We start from the raw sequence: 26,041 nt of genomic DNA on the forward strand, positions 1-26,041 counted from the left end.
CCGTCCGCGCTTCGTCCTCCCGTTTCCCGTGTCTACGCGGCCGCGTCACCGGGAGGGATCCGGACCGTCTCCGTCAGTCACGTGTTCGGCGTCACCCTGCGGATGTAACCGCGTTGGTCGCCGCGCGTCTCACAAATGCTCCTTTTCTTTTTTTTTTTTCTACCACATTTTATTTACTCGACCGTGTTGGTTGATTCCCAGTTTCGCAGCCTTCTCCGCACCGTCGGGATGAAACTCTGGTAGGTAGACGAACCGAACAGGAGATCTGGATCGCGGTAAAACGTGACCCCGGGGCCGCGACCCGGCAGGTCAGTCTCTGTGTCCAAAAAACCAATGTGGAACCGATCACGGTCCACATGTATGGAATCTAAGAAAACAACACAGCCGGCTGATGTGGAATCGGTTTTCTTCAAACCTCGCACATAAGAGAAAAGTTGGACTCGGGGATGGAAAGTCAGCGTTTTGTCTCTCAAGCGGTCAGACCTGGAACTAGGGGACCGTTTCACCGATGCCGACCCCCCCTTAAACGGTGTAGCTCGCATCATGTAGCGTTACCCCCTGTATGGAAAGATGTGTCAGTCGTTTCATTGGTTGGATTTAGATTCTGACTAAATGTATGCAAACACAAGAACCACAAAATGAACTGAAATTACAGGAGGGGGGGGGCACCTGTTGGGTGACACCTGCATTGTTACCAAATCTTCTCCTCTGGTAGTAGAGGGGCCCCGAGTTACAGCTAAAATCAAAAATATGTTTAAAAAAGAATCTCGACAGCCATCGGATGAATTGCCCGTTTGAAATTTGACCCCTTCCGGAGCTCGGATTCGTCGTCTGCCCAACGCTTTCGTGACCAAACACCCCCAAAGCCAACGGCCCTCCAGCCGCGCCCCGGGTTCCGCGGGACGGCGAACGCGGCGGAACGGCTCCCCCTGCCGAACGCCAGCGCGCCAACGCGGGCTCCTGTTAACGCGTCCAGAGCTGCAGCTGGGAGCCGTGTGACTGCCACAAGTGCGTGCAACGGCTCCTAATCGCGGGCGGTGCAGGGGGGATGAATCAAGAGCAGACACACACACACACACACACCAAAACAGATCCTAAAAGCTTCGAGAATATCGCTTTATTGATAAATACAAATGTATAATTTCATAACAAATAAAAAACGATGACCTGAGAGTGAGAAACGCACAACACTCATTAATAATTCAACAAGCTGACATGTGATGGTGTTTCCTCCACAAACATCTTTTAGTCCCGCAAGTAGCAGCTAAGGCTCCGAGGACAGACAAAATCATGGGTGTGTTATTTATTCAGGCAGAGGTTTCAAATTGTGGGGTGTAACAAATTCAGCCTCCTGGGGATGCTCGGAAATTGCATGTGGAATATTTTATATATAAAACATAACGATAAAATTCCCTACATGGCCAAAGGTACGTGGACGTGAAACATCTCTCACTATCTAACGGCCTCCGCTCACCCGGCCTCGGTCTTTCCGCCGTATTCCTGAACCTGGCCGCCAGGGACTTGCCGCCATTCGGCCGCCGGAGCCCGAGTGAGGTCCAGCACCGATGTCGGCCGACGAGGCCCGACGTTGCAGCTCAGCCCGAAAGGCGCCGGACGGGGTTGAGGGCGGAGCTCTGTGCAGGACAGTCCGGTCCTTCCACGCCCACGCTGGGAAAACCGTGTCTTTACGTTGTCGTGTTAGAGCAGGAGAGGCTCTAGCGCAAAATGTTGTGTTGAAAACACACCGTTGTCTAAAATGTCATTGCATGCTTCAACATTAACACTTCCCTTCGCTGGACTCAAACAGAGAAAAGCAGCCCCGGACCAAAAACCGCAAGAAAGCGTGCCGATAGACGTGTCCACATACTTTTGGCCATATACTATATAATATACCAGCATAAAATAATGAGTCTTTACTAAAATATAATATTTCAACCAGAATGAATATGTTATGAAAAGGTAAAAATGGAACAGTAGAGGACTGATATAGTCGGTTTTATACCCAGAGTCACACATCAGTGTGTCCCTGTCGTGTTGTGTGGGTGTCGGGTGTCCGCGTTTCGGTCCGGTCCGGTCGAGCTGCTGGGGCGACGGTGCCACGCTGCAGATGGGAGACGTAGACGTTCCGCCTCCCCCTCAGTGGTCAGTGTGTTTGTACTGCAGACTCGTCCCGTGATTGAGAGGCAGCATACTGTTAGAGAGAGAGCCAGAATAACACCAGCAACACAGACAGGACTATAGAGAGAGAGAGAGAGAGAGAGAGAGGGAGAGACGGTGGTGAGTCTGATTAAAGGGGTACTCCAGCGATTTAGTATTTCACTACATAAAGTTGGGGAACTCAGAAGAGACAGATTTATTAAAAAAAAAAAAAAAAGGTAATGGTGAAATCGTCAAGATATCCTGAATTTTAGTCCCTAGTAGAGTAGAGCTCCATAACTGCTGGGACCTACGTTTCCCATAATGCATCCACCGCCACATCCCTCGTACTCCACGCCTCCGGTTTGTAACGCAGGCTTCTTTTTTTTTTCTAAATTCCTCGTCTCTGAGCCCATGGCGAGATGACGCCCGGCGACGTCAAAACCGCAGCGTCCCGGGGTTTCGGAAAGCTCCCGCCGCCGTCGCAGGGGACGTTGGGAGCAGCCGTGCGCACACAAAGGCTGACTCTACGCCGTGAGTAAACGGACCTGTAGGCCGGATAAAAAAGTCGAATTTCCAGATGGACCTTGGCATTTGCGCCGTGGGTCTGCGCTAAATGTTCTCCGTGCGCAGTGGTTACTTGTTGTAAGTGGCTCAGTTAGGACGGCGTGACGCGTAAAACGCATCCTCGTGTTGAAAATCGAGCCGTTAAATCGAAGCGCAAAAAGCTCAGTTTCTAAGATTTTGAAATGACGTAGGCGATAGCTGCCTTTCGTCACGACGCACCTGTAAACCGCGACGTAAAAAACGTCAGACCCGCAATCGAAACGGACTCGATTCTGGACTTTGTGAAACTGAAAAGGAATTCGGAGCTCAGTGCCAATATCCAGCCCCGCTGACCTATATGGTTGAAGTCGGTGGAGTGCCCCTTTAAAGCCAACATGTCACTGCTCACTTCCCACAAGCCTTTTGTCAAAGGTCTCTGTCCTCAAGATATTCGAATCCCAAAACATCGGATAGCGTCTTTCAGTCTGTTTCTCTTCTCCTCTCTCTCTCTCGCTCTGTTATGTTATCTATGTCTCACACTCTCTGACCCTCCGACCATGTTGTGACATCACACTGACTCAGGGAAAAGCTGTTTGGACATTCACTATCATCAACACACACACACACACACACACACACACACACACACACACGCGCTCAGCCAAAAAGCACAAATGTATTTTGTTTTTGTTTTGTTTTCTTTACCTTGAAGCAGTTCTTGAACTTCTTGGAGACGAAGTAGAGGATTATGGGATTGATGCAGGAATTGATGGTTGCCATGTTGATACTGAAGTAGTCTAGCACCAGCAGGAAACTGCAACACCGGAAGAAGAGCATGTGACATTAGATTGCAATCACAAAAAAAGCACAAAAACTACAGGACAGGGAGAGTAGACAGTATGGCTACAGCGGGAGAGAAGACAACATATACAATGAATATTACAAGCAGACGATTTTTAATGATTTTGTTTTCTTATGCACTGCATTTTCTTTTTTTTGTTTTGGTAACGTGTTTGTTTTCTACACCTACTTTAATAAGTCGCAGCGGTGAGCATCATGGGATTTGTAGATGGTCCTCTTCAGCAGGCGACTCAGATGCAGCGGAAACCAGCACAGCGCAAAGATCAACACCAGGCAGAACACAGCCTTCGCTACTTCTCGACGCTGGGGAGAAAGATTTACCCCATGAGCCTGGTTGTGTGTTATCATCTAAAAACGGCAGTCCTCGTGCCATACACCCAGTTGGCAGTTTATGAGGAACACCCATCTAAAACTAATGCAGCCTCACACAACATTCCTGCGATAAAGTCTCCTTCGTGATGGTTACAATCTTCAGCCTGTGTTGAAACTGTTTCAGAGAAGGTGCCGTTTCAACTGTCCGATCTTTTTGGAGGCTGTAGCTTCAACTGTATTGCGTTACACAGACAGATGTTTCTATTATTTCCTCCATTCCATTCGTATCAATGACAGTAGGATGAATAACATATTAGACCGCATTAATTTTAGTAGGGGGTTCCTAATAAACTGGCAAATTACTGTATTTATACTGTATGCATTTATACGTTTGTGTGCGCGCACCTGCTTGAGGTGTTCGCTCAGTGAGATCCTCAGACTTCCTTTCTGGTGTCTGAGCATCTCGCAGGTCATCAGGCCGTAGAAAACAGCGGAACAGGCCAGGGGAACGCAGAAGTAGAAGCCAAACATCCACCAGTCCTTTGCATCCCGGTAGAACTGGAGCAACACAGAGACACACGCTTTCAGGAAACTGTAGCGCGGTCAGAAGTCAAAACCTGAGCGAGACAGGGTGTTCTTTTTAACCTCTGGAGAACATCTTCGCACCCCCGGGGACCACCTTCACAAAGGATCTTATCTTACCACCACAAGTCCGCGGAAATGGCACCAGGAGGTTCCTCTAAAAGCGTCTGAGAGCAACATTTAGTGAGGAGCAAGGAGAAGTCCTGAACCAAGAAAAAGGGGTGGGGGTCGACCCCGTTGCCATGGATGACATCGCGTTTTGACAAGTGACCAGTCTGTTTCAGTGAATGTGAGATAGAATATTCATTAATGCACAGGAGCCAGATATTTAAATGTGTCTTTCGGGCGTCTTTGAACAGTCCACAAATGGAGATCGAGCGTCGTTTTCCCAGTGCCGAGCGAGCGTCGATTTACCTCTGATCCGGGGCTTTTTTTCAGCGATCTCCAAAAGCTGTCGTCGAGTGGAAAATCAGGGCTAAAATCTCGCTGTGTGAACTTAGCAATAGCTGTTTTGGCAAAACAGTTCCAGATCATTATCATTATCTATAAGCTGTATTAGCTCAGGACTTCTTTATAGAACGCATTGGACGCATCTGTAGACTCTTCAAACATCTCTATAGAACCCACTTACGAGCCTCGGACTCTTGTCTAAACTCTTTAACCAAAAAAGAAAACAAAAAAAAGCTCCTCTGAAGTCATATGTTGAACCTTCACGCTCTATCTGGAACCTCTGTGATATTGTGTTAGGACTCTTAAGAAACTTTTTGAACCCACTTAGAACATAGGTCGTGTGGGTTAGAACCAGAACTTGGAGGACCCTCACATTACTTTTTCACAATTCTAGAATTCTTGTGCAATTATAGAACCATCAGAAATTATTGAGTATGATATTACAATTTAAATATTACCCAGACCTCATGAACCAGCCCTTAGTGAAATACTTAAAAACCTTACAGAACTTTTGATAATCATTGAACCTTAACACAGTTTAAGGAGCCCCGAAAGCCTTCTATAGCCTTCATGACCTTCTCGAATGCAATGGACATTCCAAAATCTTTGAGGACGTGGTAGAACCATCATACGATTCCCGTACCATCCTAGAACCATATCATCATCCTAGAACCACCTTTAGCTACCTAGAACCACTGGATCATAATCTTTAGTTGGAACAAGTAGCTTGTCCGTAAACTCAAATGCCTTGTTCCATCGAGGTTTTCATTTCAATATTCAAATGCAATACTTTTTGGCAACTGGAACATTGTGATAAGTATTTACTGACTGCAGTTACAATGTTTTGAAAAAGGCCACGTCTAAAGACTGATAGAGGGTCAGTTGACCCAGGTTCAGTTTCGAGTGCCTGGGGCTGAACTTGTTTACTTCAGTCATGATCTGGAGACATAAACAGGAAATTTTGTTCTAAACTTTGTGAGTTAAAAAGACCTCTCACTGAAACACAACAACAAATATATCAAGGAAATGGCATAAATAGTCCACTTATTTTCCCCCAACAGACCATTCATCATCCAGATGGACTGGGGTCACACCCTCCACCTGACTCTATTCCTTTACCCGTTACCTATTCAATTGTGTTACGGAGAGTCAACAAGTTGAATTCAACTTGTTTTTCTGACCTGGAAATTCAATTTTGGATCACACACTACACTGCTGAAACTAACATAATGTGCGCCAATATGAACCATGCTAGTTTAAGGAGTTATTACAGGTATATCTCTCAAGAAAGCTCCTTGAATCAGATTTCCCAAGTCATTTCTTGCTCTTTTGAATGCTTCCTTAAAGCATAAAAACAAGTTCTCTAGTTCTATATGGAAGTATAAAGTCTCCACAAAGGTTCTTGGTAACACCACAACAGGTTCTGGAGTGGTTTAGGTTGGTTCTAGTTCTGAATTAAACCTGTTCTTTAGGGAACATTTACAGTAGTTGGTGCCACCTAAAACTCTGCTCATCAGCTCCACGTGGAGCACCCAGATGTCTATCATCACACTGAAATAAACACACGTACACAAGAACGCACACATATACTGTACACACTCTCACCTCTCTGTCTTCCCATACATGCAAACCCACAAGCTGTCACATACTGTACAGACACACACTCACAGTCATGAAGGGTGTCTTGGGCTGCAGCATGCAGGTCGTGATGGTAATGTTCTTGTAGTCGAAGTTGACCATGTTGAAGCCGATGGCCTCCGGCACAGCCAGTCCCATGGACAGCAGCCAGATCACCACTATCTCCAACGCCGTTACCGTGGGAACGCCTGTGCACTGTACCCGAGACCAGGACACCACCGCACGATACCTGGGTACAAGATGATACCGTTACAAAAACAAACTTTTTAAACATCACTCTTTGATGTTGCTGGATAACCTCATGAATGTGATTATTGTGGTAAATTGCAGTTTATTTAACGCTAGATTATCAGTTGCTAAAGGTCCATCATGTGAGATATTTCGTGTTTTCAGGTTTGGCACTACTGTCCAAACTTTCTTAGCGATTGCACAAAGTTTTTATATGTCACAACGTCTCTCCAACGAAAGTCATGTGTCACCACAAACAGAAGCACTGTGGCAGGACTTTCTGTTTCTCCCTGACAGAAAACTCACATTTAAAAGCCACACATGAGCCCCCCCCAAAAAAACAAGGTTTTTTTAATTTCATCGTGATAGTACAGTCAAAAAAGTTTTAAATAGGTCAGAGCGGGGGAGTGGGGGGAGTGAGGGGGGGGCTGTTGGCTGTAACACTTTCCTGTAATTATGTTTAAACATATTTATCAGGAAATACATTTTTTTTCTATCTTTGTGGGGACCTATGTGAATTTTTGCCCTTATGAGGACTTATTTGGAGACTGACCACATTTTGTTTGGTCCTCACTTCCAGACTTGGTTTTATGGTTAAGGATAGAATCGGTTTCAGTTTGATCTTATGGTAAAGGCATAGACATTTAGTTGTGATGGTTAAGGTTAGGGTTACGGGCTAGGGAACGTTTTATGTCAGTGAGGGTTTCCCAGAGGTATAGTAATTATAGACGTATGTGTGTATGTTACCTGTCCACACTTAGAGCACACAGATTCAGGACGGTGATGCCGACCGAAGCCTTCTGCAGGAAGGGGAGCAGTTTGCAGAGGAACAGACCAAATGCGCTGTCGGCAAACGGCCACCGCATTGCCAGGAGCTGCACGAGCGCACGCACACACACACACACACACACATACACGCACACACACACACACACCAGCAAAGCAATAACAGATTAAGGTAAGGTCAGGGTGTCAATGTATGTATGGTGTGTTATCTCAGTTTGTGGGATATTTTAGTGCCGTTATCAGTGTGACACTCAACCTCCTGACTGAGACGCACAACACACACAGATACTGTAGGAAGTTCCATCGTGCACTTCTGCTCTTCTTATCCTAAGTCCTACTGAGAGGTAAAACTACGTTAAGTAGAGGTTCCTATTGATAATAGGAACCTTAAATTTTCTTTGCAACTTAACTTTATTGGACAAATCTTTTCAGCATAAAAATATGTTAATTTATTAAAAATCACAAAAAAGACGTTGTGAGAAACTAATACTTATATACATAAACTTAATGAGAGAGAAGATACTAAAGTGCTCTACCTTGTAGACGATGATTGGTATGTCGATGGCAATGTATATCAAGTCTCCCAGCGCCAGGCTGGCTATCAGAGCGTTTGGGCCATTCCTCATGCTTTTATTTTGGTAGATAATCCTTAGCAGGGTGGCATTTCCAATGATCCCCACAGCAAAGATCACGCAGGACAGCACCGTGTTGATGTACTTAAAGGCTGTTTTTATCGATGTCTCGTGAAGACAGCTGGGGGGCAATACCAGGCGCTTGCGAACTGCCAGAGATGAGTTGGAGGAAGACAGGTGAGGATTTCTTTCATGTTTGTGTTTCAACTTTCTTGCGTGTTTCAACTTTCCTGATCCAGACTCCAGGAGGGACGGGGGCTTGTTCACAGTCTCCTGCAACAGATGTGACTCTTGCTCTAATGTCTGGATAAGATGGTCTACCACGGGTCCTAGAGGTGGGTCGGTGCTGTGGAAATCAGGCAGGTGCGACATCATCAGATCTGATAGAGATGGCTCAGATGAGAAGTTACTGTGGCAACCAACCGGAGTGGCAAACACCACACACCAACCAGCCAGCAGCAAGGTTAACATCCCAGGCATTGATGTAGACCTGGAGCCCAGTATGGGTCCCATTGCAGAACCCTTTTCTGAATCGGCTGCTTTGACCCCAAAAACCATGCTGGAGCCTGCCCTGCCCTTTGGAATCTGCAGTATTTCCAGATATTGCTGTTACTTCAGAATTGATTCTAGAACCCAGTCTGGAGCCTGCTCTGACCACAGAACATATTCCAGGAATCGTTCACAGAACCTGTTCCAAGTCCAGAGCTCTTTCTAAAACCCCACTGCTGTAAATCCAGAATCCGTGTTGGAGTAAGTTCTAGAGGCTCTACAAGTTCTCAAGGTTGACATCAGAGCAGGCCAGTAGAGAGCAGAGAAGGTATTATGAGGTTCTCAGATGACTCTGGGGATTCTGGTGAGCAAAATGAAAACAAAACAGGAGGTTGGTTAGAAAGAACAACTTTGCCTAAGGTCTCAGAAGATCTTGGCCATGTGGGAGCGGCAGAAAAAAGCTGTAAACACAACACTGACATATAATCACCTCTGAAATTGATATGGCAAATAGTTTCTTACTTACACACCCCACAGTTATGGACCTGCACTGATGTCATATTTCTGCCCACCTGATGAATGTAATTACAATATTCACTCTCCTTTTAGCTCTCGTTTTGGTCTCCACCAGCTCCTGAGGGAAATCTCTGGCTCTTTAGCTGCTAAATGCTCCGCTACGTTCACCAGCTGGTCTCTGGCTGTGTCTTTCTACTGATTGCTTCTCAGCAGGTAGTGGACAGTGGCTTTTTAGACCTTTATTTTTATTTTATTTATGTATTTTTTGCTGAAAACAGCTGCCTGCTGTGCCCAAAAAAACAACTCTGATGAGAGCAGTGAGAGTGAACCAGAACAGTTAAGTTGTAAAAACCAAAATAAGTCGCTGAAAGATTGCAAACCGCTCGGTAGAGTTGAAGGGGACTGCAGACTCAAGTGATAATTCTCAATGGGTTAATCCCTACGAGTGACTTCTTTCACATCACACCTAGTCATTTCATCTTATGTTTACATAATAATATTGATTTATAGCAGTTTTAAATGTAACACAGCAACTCTGTCTGGACTGTAGCTTGTTACTTGTTTTTATTTTTACCATCTCTTTATTTTGAAATGTCAGAAAGAATAATGTGTTTAACTTCAGAAGGCTCTTGTAGTAAATGACCAGTTACAGCCCTACAGCTAAAAGGAAATATCTGGGTTGAAAGTAATAAAAGTAAAGTTATTTCTAAAATATAGCCTTTGAGTTATTGAAGGAAGTTAAAGAAAACATTACATAAAATGTAATAAAGAATATTACTCAAGCAGCGTTTTTATGGTTTTGTTTACAGCACAACAGCACTAACACAAAGTAATTATGCCTTGCCCACGTGACATTTTGCTCTTTATAAAGACTTCAATGAAGTATGAATAGAGAGAGCTACAGTTCTGAGTCTTTTGGAAATAAACCACCCCCTCAAATTAAAAGCTTCACCCGGATAAGTGTTAAGATAGCAGGAAGACAAATGTTCGAAAAATCTCACCTGTTTTTGTTTTTCTGTCTCAGAGTAAACGAGAGGAGAAGAAGAGTGTGCTCTGCTTAGTCAAGACAACGCTAATGAAGTCTGACTGACTGAGCTCAGATTTTACTCTCTCTCTCTCTCTCTCTCTCTCACCCCCCCCTCCCTCTCTGATAACCATAAATGCTCACACACCCCAGCTACTCTTGTCTTTCCTCTTCATTTCCCCTTTATCCTATTTTCCATTCAACACCCTTTTTGTCTATCATCAGCTGTCTCATCTCACTGTTTCTCCTCTTTCCTAATCTCCTCCTCTTTCCTGCCCCCTTTAATAATAATAATAATAATAATAATAATGATTATGAAATGTCTGTATTTATCACTTTATAAAAACAAGTTAACAAAGTTCTTTACAGACATGAGAGAAGATAGAAACAATGAGAAGATTAACATGCATGGGAGAAAATAAAGTTCATGACCAGAGAAAATATGGTAAATAAACAATAAATAAGTAAACAAGACTGAGAAACTTAAAAGCCAATGGGAATGTTGGGTCTCTGTAAGCATAACTGTAAAGAGTCCGGTCTAGACCTGCTCTATATGAAAAGTGCCCTGAGATTAACCCCTGTTATGACTTGGCTCTATATAAAGAAAATTGAATAAAATTGAATTGAATTGAATGTCAAACTAATTAAGAATTAATCTACAAAAACAAGTCTTCAGTATAGATTTAAAAGAGAAAAAAAGACGCTATTCCAGAGTTTAGGAACCGTGTTTGGAGTTTAGGCACAAAGTGACTCTGAACTTTTACTATCTGGAACACACACACACACACACACACACACACACACACACACACACACACACACACACACACACACACACACACACACACACACACACACAGTCAGAGCCAGTTGTAACCCAATTTTCCCCATTTAAGAGTTTGTTGATAAAACAGTGTAGTGGAAATTGAGGCAGTAAAATTTATGGCTGTGTCTGAACGACAAATTCGACTTTATTGGAGCGTTTGAACACAAGTGATGCCAGACTCAGTTTATTACACCAATAGTTCACTGTTCATCTCTGAAAGATTTTTTCTTATTTTACTTTATTCTTTCTGATTTAAAAATATTCCGACAAGAAATTCATTCAAACAGTTCTACAGTCTCAGCCATCAAAGAAAAATGTTTAATACGTGTATGGAAGGTTTGTTAACAAACTGCTGCTTGTTTACACATCCAGCAGATACGGAGCAACATTTTCATTCATTTGGAGTCATGTTTGTGTGAATCTAAGTCCAGTATTCCTTCTCTTTTAGCTCTGGTTTTGGTCTCCACCAACTCCTGAGGGAAATATCTGGCTCTTCAGCCGTGAAATGCTCCACTGTGTTCACCAGCGAGTTGCTAGTGTTTGCCGCCGAGCAGGTAGTGGACAATGGGATTTTGTTGCTTTTTTTCTGAAAACAGCTGCCTGCTGAGGCCAAAAACGACTCTATGGCAGCGGTGAGAGCGAACTATAGCAGTAAGGCCTGTAAAACCCAAACAAGGAGCTGAAAGACACTAAAACGCTGCTGGTTCAATATATAAATATCGATTATTGCAGCTTTAAAGAATGTTTGAATTTGGGCATTTTATGGCCTCAAATAAAAAAAACGATGAGCCTGTTTCTTCCTCCAATATCTCTTCAGTCAATATTAAAGAAGTTGACGTAATTTAACTTCTGTACTAACAAGAAAAACATAAGGACACGATTTCACTTTTGAAAAACTACTGAAGTTTTCTCCAAGATACTTGAGTGTTTGGTTTTCTGAGCTGATCCTGGAGCTTTCTCACCACCGTCCACGATCTGCTGTGATGCCGCAGAGGTCAGTGACACCCAGCCTGCCTTGACCTCTGACCTTCTGTCAGACTGACCTCGGTTCAGTTTAGATTAATCTAGCATTTCACCCAGGGAAATTGAGATTCGTTCGATATGAAAGCTAAATTTGGTTTCACAAAGACGTCCATTTTATCTTACTAACTGAGCTGGGTGTGTGGGCTGTCAGTGTTTGTGTATGTTTGTGTGTGTGTCTGGGTGGTTGTTACAGAAAACGCAGAGATAAACAAATGGAGGCTCTACGTGACTTGAACCATGCAGGCACATGAGGGAATCTCTCTGACACTCAACATGCTGACACATACAAAGCTTAAAGCCCTTAAAGAAGGCATAATTACATAGCAAATTTGAGTGTGATGGCCAACATCTGAACGTGAGAAAACATAAGTTGCACAGCCTGCAAAACCTTCTTTTTGTTTGTTTAAGACCCTGTGTCGTTTACTTCAGTTCATCTTCTTTTCCTTTATTATCAGCACATAGCACTTAATGCCATATTACTGTCACATTATGTCTGGCGCAAGATGAGAGAGCCTGACACGCATATAGCAACAGTAACAAAGAAGGGAGCAAGTGATGAAAAAGATATAGAGGTGTTGTAAATGTCAGGACTGTATTTGTTCAATGCTTTTAATTTGAAGTAGGAACACGGACACAGCAGTTGGTGTCACACCACCAACTATGTGCACTACCGTTTATGTTATTGGTAACTTTTCTCTTCAAAAGCAATGCTGGTTAATGAACAAATTACACTTCAAGCTAATTAGAAGGAGAAGAACAAACAAGCCGAAGCCCAAGAGTCTCACTCGACAGCAAATCAGAGCCAGATACTCGGCGAACATGCGACGGAGAACGACAGGAAACAGCCGCTCTGTCTCAGCTGCGGCTGATTTCCACCCTGAACTCGAAACTTTATTGGAAACTCTGCGACTCTTTGAAGAAGAAAGACACATCCACCACCGCCGCAGAGCGAGCATGACACAGTTTCCATCCCAGCTGCGGTGAGATGGAAATGTTTCACTCCAAAGACATCCAGCATCTGAAAAAAAAAATAGTGTGTTTTGTATTACCTCGACAGGAAATCTTCTTTTATTTCTCATGCAGATGCCTATGTAATGGTGTTTTGACATACAGCTAGGCCTTTACCATTTGGGCGTATTTAGACTTATGTATTACTGATTTGATGCTCTTTATCCTTTTACCATTAACTTTTATTTAATTGTTGCTTTTTTGTGTTTGCTTTTTTGTAACTTCCTCTTGTCCTATATACACTGGATGTCCTTGCAGAAGAAGATGAATGGCTCCCATTAGGACGTCCCAGTCTGAATAAAGGTTGAATGACTGCCCAGTAATAATATGACCGATGGACCGTAAAGAGCAAGCAAACTTTATTTAATAAACATTTTTTAAAAAAAGAAGCTTCACAGGACTTTACAGGATTAAGAAAAGGGGAGAGAGTGAGATAGAAAATACAGAGAAGATAATATGAAAAACAAGGAGAAATAAGTGTATGACTCACGGAGCAAACGTTTTTAAATCGTTGTTTTAAGGCAATGTTTTTTAAAGATGTGCGCCGATTTGGCTCATCTGATGCTTCGTGGGAGGCTGCTACGGAGTGTGTTGAGAAATGATGGACAGTCCTGAAAGTAAAAAAAAAAAAAAATTTAAGAGGACTTCATTGTGTTTGTTTCTGACGATGAAACTGCAGCTGCATCATCAATCGGGTGCCAAATCATTCAGAAATGTAAAAAACAAAACAAAATAAAAGCCACAAATATACAACACAAAATAACTAATTATATAAAAGCAACAAGTATACGACATACAATAAGAATATAATGTAGAATTTACAGTAACAAATTTAAAATGAGAGACAGCTGTGGAACAAAAACAAGAAGTGCCAGAAGGTTCAGATGTGAAGATGTAAATGCTGCAGCAGGTTGTAAAGTCGGTTGTAGAGTCAAGTAACATGTGTGCACGTCTGTGATAAATTTATTGCACTTCGGCTGATTTAGTTTAGCCGGATAAAACCATCAGCTTGTCACAGCCGAATAAGAAGCGCGAAACGAACGTGGTCGTGAGGGTTTTGTGTCTCCGTCAATGGGGGGTGGGGGGTAAGGTTGAGTTATTCCTGAATGGAACCGGGCACCAGGAAGGAGCCTAGCGCGTTGTCAGTGTTGGGACGCGGCCCCGTCGCGCGCGTTGCCACGGCGACGGCGAAAACCCGACTGGACGCGGACGCGTTGAAAAACGTTGAGAGCCGGAAAAGTTCCGGTTTCAGCCGCGGTACGTTCACATTTCTGCCGTTGTTTTGCGTCTGTTCTCGGCTCCGAGCTCAACGTAGTGTCGTTGGAGAGAGCGAGAAAAAAGAAAAATACCGGTTTTACTCGAACAATAACGTTTGTAAACGGAAGTTTGAGTTTGCGCAGGGCGAGTTACAACGGTAAAAATAAAAAAAAGCTGCTTAACGTTAGCCAAGCTAACTCACGGGGTTAGCTTCAAGTTTAATGGCCTCTTTTCACCCCCGAGAATCAGGTATTTTTAGTCCAAGCCTCGCATACAAAGTCATGTCACAAACACAGGAAGTTAACGTGTACGGGATTTGTTAATTTCACAGTTTGATAAAACTTCAGGTCCCGATACTAGCTTTTAGCTCTGCAGCTGCTACGGAATATAATGTCGGGCTTCTGATCCACGACGGGTTAAAAGGGAAGCATTAAAGTTCATTCTTGACCTTGACAAAACAGTCCCAGGTCAAGGTCTGCTTACTGGTACTCTCCTGGGCTTTCTACCACATCTCTCGGTCTTCATCGGCAGGTAGAGGTAACGGATGCTCAGATAATGTCACAGCCACTGTTATGTCACTGTTATTTTTATTTAACGGGAGCAGCAAATATCAGAACACATAAACAAAATAATAATAATAATAATTAGAAAAATTAGCAAAGCTTGTAAGTAACACAATTTAACAGCAAATGAAAGGTAGCCATGTTGTGTGAAACGCTGCCTGGCCGTAATTTTTAAACGTAAAAACAGAACGAAACCAACAGGACTCCAAGTAACGATGGTTGTCAGCTACAGAGAGTGATTATCTGCTGGGCCTCTGTCTCCTTTAGTGTGGCTGACGGGTGAGGATGAACACAGCTGCAGCACGCCGGTGCACCGGCCCGTTTCTACCGGAAATTACCACCAACAGCAACAAACGGAGTAGAGGTACCTGGCACAGGTGGGTTTAAAGAGACATGACACAAAGGTGCAAGAAGTGGAAAAGCATATAAATCATTTAAAATAAACATTTTACATTCCAATTTTTCACTAAATTGTTCTGTATTTTTTTTTAAAATATTTTTAGTGAAATGTGGTTCTTTTGCCTCACATTAAGGACAGTATTTGAGTAAAGTTGGAATTTCTACTTGGATATGGATTACTTTGTGTATGTGAGTTATGCCGAAATAAAGTTTGAATCTTAATGATTATGGTAATGTATAAATGAATGGCGCAATTCATGGCTTTGCTCGTGCAAAAGGAAGATAACTAATTTTTCTGATTTTCTAAATGGAATTTCGTGATTAGTCATACAAGATAGAGTGACTCGCACTGGAGCTGTTGGACTCTCCCTCACAGTGGTTCGCGTGTGTGTGTGTGTGTCTGTGTTTCTGTTTGGTCTGCAGGATGAAGCAAGGGATGGAGTCAGTATTGGATAAATCGGCTCAAATCCTCAAATCCAAGGGAGAAATTGCACAGTGAGTCTCCATGGTAACCAGGTGGATTTTGGCACAGACAAATTCAGAGGAATTTTTATAAGAATTTTATTGTTTATTTTTGTCTACTTCCCATCAACAACACACTCAGTTTGCATGTTGGGATTTTCAACCTTTTACCTGCCACTGTTCCACCTGCAAGATGCAAGCACAAAACGTAAATCTGTTGGGACGGATGTTTTCCCCTGATATATCAGATCTTTTACTCCATCGGCTATTGACGGGTTTAAATAAATAAATATATGTTATGTTACCAGCTGTGAAAGTGGCTGTGATGACAATAGCGACCTTGACATTTACCTGTGTGCTGTACTTTTTAGTATTTATTGCTGTTTTTATCTGCATAGCAGTGTATACAGGTGAAACCTTAAAACTATGGTGTCACTGTACTTTCAAAGCAGTGCGGCAGTCCACCAATCTAATCAGTCTTGAAAATTTTATCTCCCAATTTATTGCAAGGGTCTACCAATCCAAACTAGCCCATTTATTTTCATTTAGAAGGACCACGCTCAAAAGGGCAATGGGTGTTTAAGGGTGAAGTGCTTTTCTATTTTTCAGTAAGATACAAAACCGACAGAATCAGTTATGAAACTGAACACTGGTTAACTACACTTACTAAGTGTACTAAAATTTATTTATGAATAAATTCTGAATGGATGATTGTCTTAAACAGCAGGGTTAGTGCACCCTCCGCTGCTAAAAGTCATAACAGAAATCTCGACTTTCAGCAGACATTTCAGTTTAAATTTTAGTGTCACCATTTTGATATTTTATTGTGAGACTGTGACACATTGTTCTTCCCTGTCTCACATTTTGCTTTGTCCAGGTTCAGAAACAGTCTGAAACAGAACATCTGTGTGCAGATGCTTCAAGAAGGCTACCACAGGTATCTCTATCCCCGTCTGTTTTTAAACGTGTCTGTCATCTTTGAGTAGTGGTGTTCAATCTTTGGTTTATTCTCTCATTCTTCTAAAACATTGCAGCCGAGTGTCTGTTACAACGCGCACAATCGCAGCTCTCCGCCTTCTCTCTTTCTTCCCCCTGTCAGGTCGTTCTCGGAGCTCTTCCTTCTGCTGCAATCTGATCAGGATCTGAGGGCGGAGGCCGAACCTGGTTCAGCTCTCAGGCTTCAGACTCCTCTGCAGGAACAGCGAGATAAACTGGAGACCATGAGGCGGCACCTGAGCCAGGCCGAGCAGGCTGAAAGGACCGGTACACACACATACACGCGTGCAATATGATTTCTTTAAATTTGTGTCAGTAGAAAGTAAGACAAATACATGCACTCTACAAGTGGTAATACATAGTATATTGAATGAAATAGGTAGATTCTGACAACATAAAGTTGTGTGCTAGCTGATAAATGATGTTGAATTTACACATAAATACATGCTGCCTCCTGTATGGGGATGTACCCCAAATAAAGACTAAATGCCCTTTCTCATAGTAAGATGTAAATTAGTGGTCAGATTAATGGGTATACGTGTCAATAAGATAGTTCCCTGTAAATTTAAGGATTTTCTATATGGACTTTTGTTATTCACCTTGCCAGGTAGATTGACATACATCGGGGCTAGCAGGGTTTTTCCCCTCACAATGCTTCCTTTGTCTGTGCTTGTGTGTGGAGGTTCCTGGTCCGTGGTGTGTGAGCAGCGTCTGTTTTTGGGTCGGTACTTCTCGGCTCCGGAAGATCTGTCGCTGAGTTTGCACTTCTACCACAGCAGTGCAGACAGAGAGCAAGGGGGGCTCGAGACCAGCCACGGAGGCCCGGGCCTGCATGGCTGAGCTCTACCTGCAGCAAGGTGGACAGCACACACACACACACACACACACACACACACACACACACACACACACACACTGGGTGACAAAGTAAGTAAAAACTTGAGTACGCTTTGCATAGATTTTAAAAGTCTCTGGAACTTTACTGCAGGGATGAACAGAGAAATGGCAAAAGTAAAATCACAACGACGAGAGTAAAATTACAAACAGACATGATTATGGAAGTTAAAGGTGAGACAATGCGGAAAGATCCTCTCGGTCCTACAGGAGAGCTGGAGGAGGCGAGGCAGCAGGCAGAGCTGTGCGTCAAGCAAGCTGAGGATGGCGGCTGGCTGGACTCAACCGGTCGGCCCCTGACGCTCCGGGCACGCCAGACGCTGTGGGGGATCTACAACCGGCTAGCCGATGCGCCGCTGGATGCTGCAAACTACAGCGAAGCCCTGGAGCTTCTCCACAAGGGCTACAGCATTGCCACTGAGTGTAGGTGGAGGCAGTCAGCGTGTGTCTGAGCATATACTGAATACGTAGAACATATTGAAAAAAAGTAGGTGGTGTGAGTGAGGGAGAAATAGACTTATATAGACATAGGAAAAGAGAGCAGTAAACTGAACTCAACATTGATTGCAACATTCGCGCTTCAGATTCGAACACTCTTATATTTAAGTTCCAATTAGCATGTCGTCGCTGTCCTGTGAAAATGTTGACTTTCATCGTCTTTGAAAAACATCCTCGACTTTTTGACAGTGCATTTTTCATACTCTCGGTAGATTCTCTAAATTTACATTGGAAATTATGACCTTTACCTAGCTGTTCCTAATAAACTGGCATATCTATAAATATAAAATCACCTAAAGTGGAGAATTTTCAGTGGACAGCGATAAATTATATGTAATTTTTTTTATTTTTTTATTTTTTTTTTTTGATAAATTACCAAAGGCTGAGAATAACCCAAATTCTCTCAGCTGTTCATTTCTCGGAGAGGAAACAGCAAGTGTGTTTAAACCCACAGCAGACGAGTTCTTTGGAATACAGTGCAATACAACGGGGCAGGAAACCCGTGTAGTGACTTGTGTCTGTTTCAGCTGAAGACAAACAAATCGAAGGGGAGGCCGCCTATCGACTGGGGCTGGCCTATCAGTGCACGGGAGACCACGACACAGCCAAAAAGGTACCTGAGTGTGTGCGTGTGTGTGGTAAAGATTACCTTGAGAGTCTTTAATATCATCATGTACCATTAAAAAGACTGAAACCAACGATGTGTTAGTCCGTCTCTCAACACTTTCTGACTTCCCTCCTCTGTCTGTGGCTCTCAGCTCCAAGCTCACTGCTTCCTACTGAGGATGTAAATCTTAAAAAAGGTTCAGTAATTTCCTTTAAACGGCTGCTCACTGTAGTTTTTTATCAAACGTTCCTCAAACGGGAGGAAACAGTGCATGTGTTGGGGACTATTTTCAGCAGAGGATTTATCCACATTTGGTGCTGTAGTGACTATTAACAACAGTAGGACAGCGTGTGTGTCCATGACGATGAAGGAACATGTCACCCAGAGCAACACTGTGGCTCACTGATGTGTTTTTAATAGTTTTTGGACAACAATGGAGCTCTATGACACCAGGCCTTTGATATACACGCAATACTTGTTTGTAGGATATGCTCATTTTTGGTTTGGGTCTAATCATGAAGTTTACTGACAATAAAAAAATATAGAGTTCCACCAGACTTATCATTTAAAAGGGATAAGATTATTATTTATTTAGTAATAAAACCTTGTGTGTCCAGTTCTTCAACACTTGCATGCAGATTTGCGGCACGTTGCAGGATGCAGATGGACTGGGAAAGGCCTACAAGGCTATGGCCAAGTCCATGGAAAGGTACACACACACACACACACACACACACACACACACACACACACATCCTCAATCACTGAGTGCGTTTACATGGAAATGAGTGTCCCAGTTATGAGGTTTGTCCAGGATTTATTCATAGTCGGGCTGTAACGTTTACATGGACCACAGAGAAATTAGTGAACCCTGTAGAGATGATCAATACTAGTATCCTGGTTACTGATGACTGCACGGATGTATACTTATTAGACCCATCACACAAACCAGCAATTTTGAAATCATTAATCTGACATTGCTGTAACCGTTAACCTTAAATTAAGTTGACTGTGGCTATTTGGCTTTGGTTTATAGGAGCCTTAACACTATACATAGTATCTTATATGTCGTGTATGTAGTAATGTTTTCGTAATACCCACCATGACCTGGCTTGTTCCACTGTACGTGTTGGGAAACAGGCGTCCTGTGACCTGTCAGCATTTCAGTGCTTTCTCCCATCTAAATTACCAAGTATATTTAACGCTTTCGTTGCCAAAAACCAAAATTTAGTTTCTTTATTGCTCCAAAAATGAGATGCCTTTGCTGCCGCCGATGTTTTTGTTTCTGTTATGTCTCTTAGTTGAAGTAGCAGCCGCGCAGGTAGTCGGCGGCATTCAGAAATAAGATGTATACATGCAACAGTATCCTGTTTCTTTCTAGAATAGTCAGGTTTCTCAAAACTGGTATAAGGGCTTATCCAGGTGTTTGAAATCTGGATATGATATTTACATGTGCAAACACATCATAACCTTGATACGTGTGTGTGTTTGTGTGTGTGGGTGTGTTGTGTGTGTGTGTGTGTGTGTGCGTGTGTGTGTGAGAGACAGTAAGGGAAACATAGACGAGAGTATCCAGTGTCTGGAGAAGTTAGTCGAGATCTCTCGAAGCAACCGACGGCAACACAACCTGGCAGACGCCTGCCTGTGTTTGGGCAATATTTACCACACCTTGGTAACAGACACAGACACACACAGATAGACACGTTGATACATGTGATTATTAACCCATAAATAGATCATTTTAGCAGTTAGCAAAAAAAAACAACGTGCTCACAGATCTCAAAATGATCCAAAAAAAGGGTTTTCCTCTTTGACAAAATAACAAAAACGCATTTGTTTAAAGTTATTATTAGTCTCTGAAGCACTTTATTGAAAATATATGAACATTTTCATTTATTCATTGTATTAGAATGAACTTCAGGCAATGTCCTGTTCTCTCAGGATGGAAACTATTTCAAATTTACCTCTCAAACACAACAATTTTCTTTGTTTCTTTTGCATTGGAGGTTTAATTTTCCACTTTCGTGGCACCAAGCTTTCTCTCTCTCTCTCTCTCTCCATAGGGTCAGTATAGGAAGGCCTGTGAGTGCTTCCATCAGGGTTATGAAGTTGCCTGTAACGTGGGAGACATGGCTCAGCTGCAGAGAGCACAGGTAAGTTTTGTTTTTTTTAATTGTAATATCTGTGTGGGTCTCATCACACTGTCTCACAGCAGTATGTTGGTACAGAATCAATACTACTTTCAGATTTCATACCGGAAATAGGAAGCTTGTCATTGGACTTCCTGCAACACATTCTGAATATTGAGAAAACTCCCTCACTGTAAGGTCCTTTTAGTGGCTTATTTAACAGAGATGATTGATAAAACCGTGCAGATAAATATGCTTAAATAAAGGTAAGCACTGCAATCGATGTAAAGCATATGCTTTATATTAACAGCCGTTCTTCTGTCTGCTTCTGGCTCTGTCAGGTGCTGGTGGCCAGTGCTCGCGCTCACTCCCTGATCAGAAAGTACAGCGCTGACGTGGAGTCGGCCTCTCCCACGGCCCTGCGACGACTGGTGGCCTGGAAAGAGACCAGAGGATGTCGGGAGCTCAGTCCAGACTCTACAGATCCTACTGCTGCTGCCTGGTACTAACTCCCTGTCAGATAATGATACCGACTAATTCTACTGACACCAATACACTGTCGATTATTCCTTAAAATAGACAGTTTACTGTAATGAATGTAGAGAAACACTCCTCGAATACACAGGGTTTAATACATTGTTCCCATAGCATTGAGCAGCATTTTAGAGCACATAAATATAAAAAGTACATATATGACATAGCTGTTTGATATATGTATCATATACTGCATTCTTTGATATAATCTCATTTCCTTGTTAACAGTCAAATTAGTGACTTAATAAACACATGAGAGACGTGTAAACCTGTATTTCTCCACTCTTCAGAGGACCTTTATCTAATCCAATTCACAGACATGACGTGAGCTAATCTCGTCTAATCTGCAGACTAAAACTGCAAGTAGAGACAAAAGAAAGGCGTCCACTTATCTCGTCTGACTCTGGGTAGGACAAAACAAAGAAACAAAAAGAATGACTTTAATAGTTAGTTCAGTTCAAATAGGAAAATTTCTGTTTTCCCATGGGCTTGACTATTGCTGTGAATGCTACGCTTGGCCAGAAATATCTCAACATATACTGGATAGATTACTATAATGGATGGGTTGCCGTGAAAACGCCTCTGTGCCTAAAGGCTAGAAAAGAGTAGTTAGCACGACGTGTTGTCCAACCATCTCAGAAATCAGAAGAGTTTACCGTTAATCCTAATGCCCCACTCGAAGGTGGAGTACAGGGCTGGCCGTCCTAGATGGGGGGAGACATGATATTGTTTAAATATGGAGATATCGGTGCATATTTTCAAACAGTCTCTCCTGGAAGGAATTTATAGTGTTGCACTCAGCTGTTCGAATGAAAAGTGCCACAGATAGTTGTTTAACAACTGAAGAAAGAGAGCTAGAGTAAGAAGTTCAAACCCTGGCTCTTTCTCACCTCCGCACAGCTGAGCAATCACGGCGTGAAGTGAGTGTGAACGTCAGATTGTCAGTTTCGTAAAGTCATAGAAATGGTCAGAGACTGCCTCCATCAGTCAACATTTAACACTTGGAATTGTGGAAGTATGACATATCAGACTATCTCTCAAGCAAATGGACGTAGCATAACGGTTAACAGCTGAAAAAAACAAACATTATGTAACGGTGGAGGTAGCAGATTTCCTAATCAGCTGATGTCAGGTTTGAGAGAGCTCTGTCCACCAGATCACATCTGTTTGTAGGATAATTAACTAATAAAACAGACGGAAAATCTGGTAAACAAATATAATCATCCCATTAAAACTCAGCTCGTTATAAACCATGTGAACAAACAGAAGATTGGGCAGTCAGTCACTCCTGCTGCCCGTCAGCTGCTCATATGTTTGTGTCTGTGCAGCAGAGCAGAGGAAATGACGAAGAGGAGGAGGATGAAGGTCTGAATAATAATAAAAACCATGATGCTGAAACTTGAATAGTCAATGTTACTCATCATTTAGGAGAGAAACGAGACGGTGGGAAGCCGCAACACTCCAGACGAACCGTTTTGTTACCTAGTAGAGAAACTTTGATGATTATTTGAATACCAATCCAAACTTTTTTAATTATACAGTATTTTTTTTAATGAAATAGAAATACTGGAATTACAGAGCTGCTTCTATCCAGACAGGAAGTGGTAAAAACTAGAACTAAGTTGTGTTGACTAAAATTATATTGCATAATTTATGATCTCATTGTTGGTATATGTCGATTTTTGGAAAAAACAGATGTTGTAAACACTTTCCCTGGATAACACCAGTGCCAGTGAAATTTAAAAAAAAAGTGAATTATTAGAAGGAAACTATTTTATCAGTGTGTGTAGTTATTATAAAGATTATAAGAACATTAGAAACATTTATTTACCTTTCTGTACCATCATATACTGACTACTGATTATGTTTAATGTTATGTTTGATTAAAAAAAACTAAATTAAAAATAATAATCCAATATTGATTTAATATTTCTTTTAATTAGCATTTTTGTATTCAAGTAAATGATATTTATTTACATTAGTAATTCAGTTTTATGTGTGTGAGCACATTTTATTTTATGGACTGTTGCATCATGAGTTATTCTGTAAAACGGACGAAGTTATACAGCTTTGTACCCAAAATATATATTATAACTTTTTCTTGGTTTTTAACTTTTAATGACGCCATTCATTCCTTTATCAATGATAAAATAAAAACATTTTTAGTTCATACACATCTTTTTTTAATTTTGGCTTAATAGCTTATTTAAATGTTTGTCATTCATTTGGTTAAGTTTCAAAAAAGAAATACTTGTTTTCTATTTTATCACTATGTATTTAGCTAATTAAAATGTGTTTCTAAATTTGTAAATTTAAAAAAAGTTAAACATACATAGTATTATTTGGTAGAATATCATTATAAGAAAATCGTTAAAATTATACCCATACATTTTTATTTATCTGTGCATTACCTGTGTTTCCTTTAATGCTATATGAGGTTTTATTTATGCTTTTGCCGTATTGTACATGTTGCTTTTACCTGTAACGCGGTAATCGGAAAAAAAAACTGCTGCGCCTCTCCTTCAGTCTTTACGGCCTGGTCAGGCCCATGTGTCCGGAAAAAAAGCTCCGGTTGCGCTGCTTCTGTTTCCTGACAGAAAAACCTCCAGAGGAGAAGCTGAGGAGTTGTACAACTTGGGTCCGGCTGGTGTGACAGGGGCCCGGCGGGGTGATCCGGTGAACCCCGGGGCTGAAACATGGGCCTCTTGGCGAGGATACGGAAGGAGTGGTTCATCATCGGGATAGTGCTGGTCATCTTAGCGGCCAAACTGCAGCCCAGCGTCGGTGTCAGAGGAGGTGAGTGGGTCGGAGTTTGGGAACCGCTTAACCACAACTGAAGTTCACCACAGTCCTTAAAAGTATCCGCATGCGGATACAACTGTCCAACAAACACCAGAATCCGTGTTAAATTAACGAACAGAGGTTGCTACTTTCGGCATGTTAGTGCCAGGCTTGGAAAGAGTTTCCTATCTTTATTTTCACTCTTTGCTCATGGTCACACACAATCTCGTAGGGAAACACTTCAGACCTTAAACTGAGCGTTGGGAGTCACTGAAGGAATCGGCATGGGGATGGATCTCTAGCCAGCGTTTTAGTATCAATAAACTGCCAACTTTTAGACTTTGGGTAACTGTTTTTCTGATGGCGCCAGGCACGGCGGACTGTAGCAACTCCAAGCAAATTGATGCACAAGTTGGAATTTCTACCTAGATATGGATTACCTCGTGTAGGTGAAGTATGCCGAAATAAAGTTTGAATCTTACTGATTATGGTCATGTATTAATTAATAGCACGATTCATGGGCATGTTTGAGCAAAAGGAAGATAACTGTAAATTTCTGGATTTTTTAAATGGAATTTCGTTATAAATCATAAGCGATAGAGTGACGCGCACTGGAGCTAGTACATTCTCCCTCACAGTGGTTCGCGTGCGTGTGTGCGCGCGCGCGCGTGTGTGTGTGTGTTTCCTACCTGGCACTGAATGACACGTTGCATTCAGCAGCGGTAATGTCAACACACCCCTCGGTTGGATGTTACTTACCACCCCGCGCTGCCATGTGCGCGGGCACGATGAGGCGATCTTACTGGCTCACACCGCATCTTTTTTAATTGACTCATAATTAAACTTCGCAGTGGACTTTGTCAGGTGTGACCCACCAGAAACGGCCCCGGTGGCCCAAACCTGGTTTGGCAAGAAAGGGAAAGTTGTGATAGGGATAAACTGATGTTTTCAAAGTGGTAATTTCACTGAGAAAACACATTTATTGCCTTATCTGATAAGTGCATTCGCCCACACATCCACATCATATCCTGTAGATTAGATAGCTCCTGCGCTGCTACTGTCAGGGTGCTGCCTTCAGGTGCTCTTTGTAAACCTCCAATCTAGAGCAGATGTAGCAGCCAAGTGCTTCATAATCATTCAGAGGTAAAACAACAGGATCACTATAGCACCGCAGCGTACTTTCATCCAAGTATTTTTGCTCAAAAGTTAATGCAGTTCATTCTGAGATGTTGCTGCTTTTCCCATTTCTATCTGTTATTTATTTAGTTAGTTAGTTAGTTTTCTTGCTGAGCTCCTCAGTCCTGGAAGAACACACTTGGTGTTAAATGTTACACGTGTTAAATTCTGCTTAAATCAGCCACAGCACAAGTTAATAAATCTCTCTAAAACAGGTGTGCTATGTTTTGAATTTTTGTTTGAGGAAAAAAAATTGTAATATACAAGCTTTTTCCGCAGCTTTCAACTGCATCTGACGGTCTTCCTCGGCAGACAGAGTTTGCTTAGTCGTCAGGGAGCTTTTTAAAGGTTTTGTTTAAATAATCACTAAAAACGATGTTCGATCGAATAGGACGAACATCTTACCATGGGATTTGAAACATTTGTAAAATATCTTCACCTGTGGGTATGATTAACAAAATGGTCATCGTGTACAAATAGAACAGAGAGGGACATATGAGTTCAAAAACTAAAACTAAACTGAAATAAATAAATAAACTTCAAAAGCAGGTAACAGGAACAAGATGTTCTCCATGAAAGTCAAGCATGCCCCAGGATAAGACACTAAAAGTCAATATATGTTATTTCCATTGCGGTGTCAGCTTCCCAAATTCACGATTACACACTTTTTTTATCGTAGGTATTATAC

At 42.2% G+C, this 26,041-nt stretch overlaps 3 protein-coding genes and 2 long non-coding RNA genes across 7 annotated transcripts in view; 2 read left to right on the plus strand and 3 right to left on the minus strand.

Moving 5' to 3' along the window:
- Positions 1-1,118: 1,118 nt before the first annotated feature.
- Positions 1,119-10,266, minus strand: LOC120797098 (endothelin receptor type B-like). 2 transcript variants are annotated; one of them, XM_040140390.1, is made up of 8 exons: positions 10,178-10,266; positions 8,076-9,021; positions 7,501-7,628; positions 6,556-6,754; positions 4,261-4,413; positions 3,713-3,846; positions 3,388-3,496; positions 1,119-2,191 (listed from the first exon to the last, which is right to left on the minus strand). In XM_040140390.1, the coding sequence occupies exons 2-8, from the start codon at positions 8,727-8,729 to the stop codon at positions 2,144-2,146; spliced, it is 1,425 nt and encodes a 474-aa protein (XP_039996324.1). In that variant the 5' UTR covers positions 8,730-9,021; positions 10,178-10,266; the 3' UTR covers positions 1,119-2,143. The 2 variants fall into 2 exon arrangements, with proteins under 2 accessions (XP_039996324.1, XP_039996323.1); XM_040140389.1 differs by having other exon boundaries at positions 1,119-2,235.
- A 1,214-nt stretch (positions 10,267-11,480) lies between these two features.
- On the minus strand, positions 11,481-15,207 carry LOC120797101. The gene is made up of 3 exons (XR_005708452.1): positions 14,798-15,207; positions 13,548-13,668; positions 11,481-13,067 (listed from the first exon to the last, which is right to left on the minus strand). It is a non-coding gene; the product is annotated as an uncharacterized LOC120797101 (long non-coding RNA).
- ttc29 (tetratricopeptide repeat domain 29) lies at positions 14,765-21,640 on the plus strand. The gene is given in 13 exon segments (XM_040140392.1): positions 14,765-14,851; positions 15,145-15,254; positions 15,700-15,771; positions 16,616-16,675; positions 16,838-17,001; positions 17,417-17,534; positions 17,536-17,591; positions 17,839-18,051; positions 18,654-18,739; positions 19,351-19,442; positions 20,282-20,405; positions 20,797-20,886; positions 21,204-21,640. Coding segments are annotated over 12 exon segments (1,335 nt in total). The 5' UTR covers positions 14,765-14,851; positions 15,145-15,162; the 3' UTR covers positions 21,372-21,640.
- A 1,104-nt stretch (positions 21,641-22,744) lies between these two features.
- Positions 22,745-24,959, minus strand: LOC120797102. Its single transcript, XR_005708453.1, has 3 exons — positions 24,867-24,959; positions 23,876-24,274; positions 22,745-22,878 (listed from the first exon to the last, which is right to left on the minus strand). It is a non-coding gene; the product is annotated as an uncharacterized LOC120797102 (long non-coding RNA).
- slc10a7 (solute carrier family 10 member 7) overlaps positions 24,063-26,041 on the plus strand; it is a 14,030-nt gene continuing 12,051 nt past the window's right edge. For both annotated transcript variants that reach the window (XM_040140393.1, XM_040140394.1), the window contains exon 1: positions 24,063-24,192. In XM_040140393.1, the coding sequence (XP_039996327.1) occupies positions 24,093-24,192 (100 nt within the window). In that variant the 5' untranslated portion in view covers positions 24,063-24,092. The remainder of the gene's footprint in view (positions 24,193-26,041) is intronic.

Source organism: Xiphias gladius, chromosome 12 (assembly GCF_016859285.1).
Source record: "Xiphias gladius isolate SHS-SW01 ecotype Sanya breed wild chromosome 12, ASM1685928v1, whole genome shotgun sequence".
NCBI classification, from domain to species: domain Eukaryota; kingdom Metazoa; phylum Chordata; class Actinopteri; order Istiophoriformes; family Xiphiidae; genus Xiphias; species Xiphias gladius.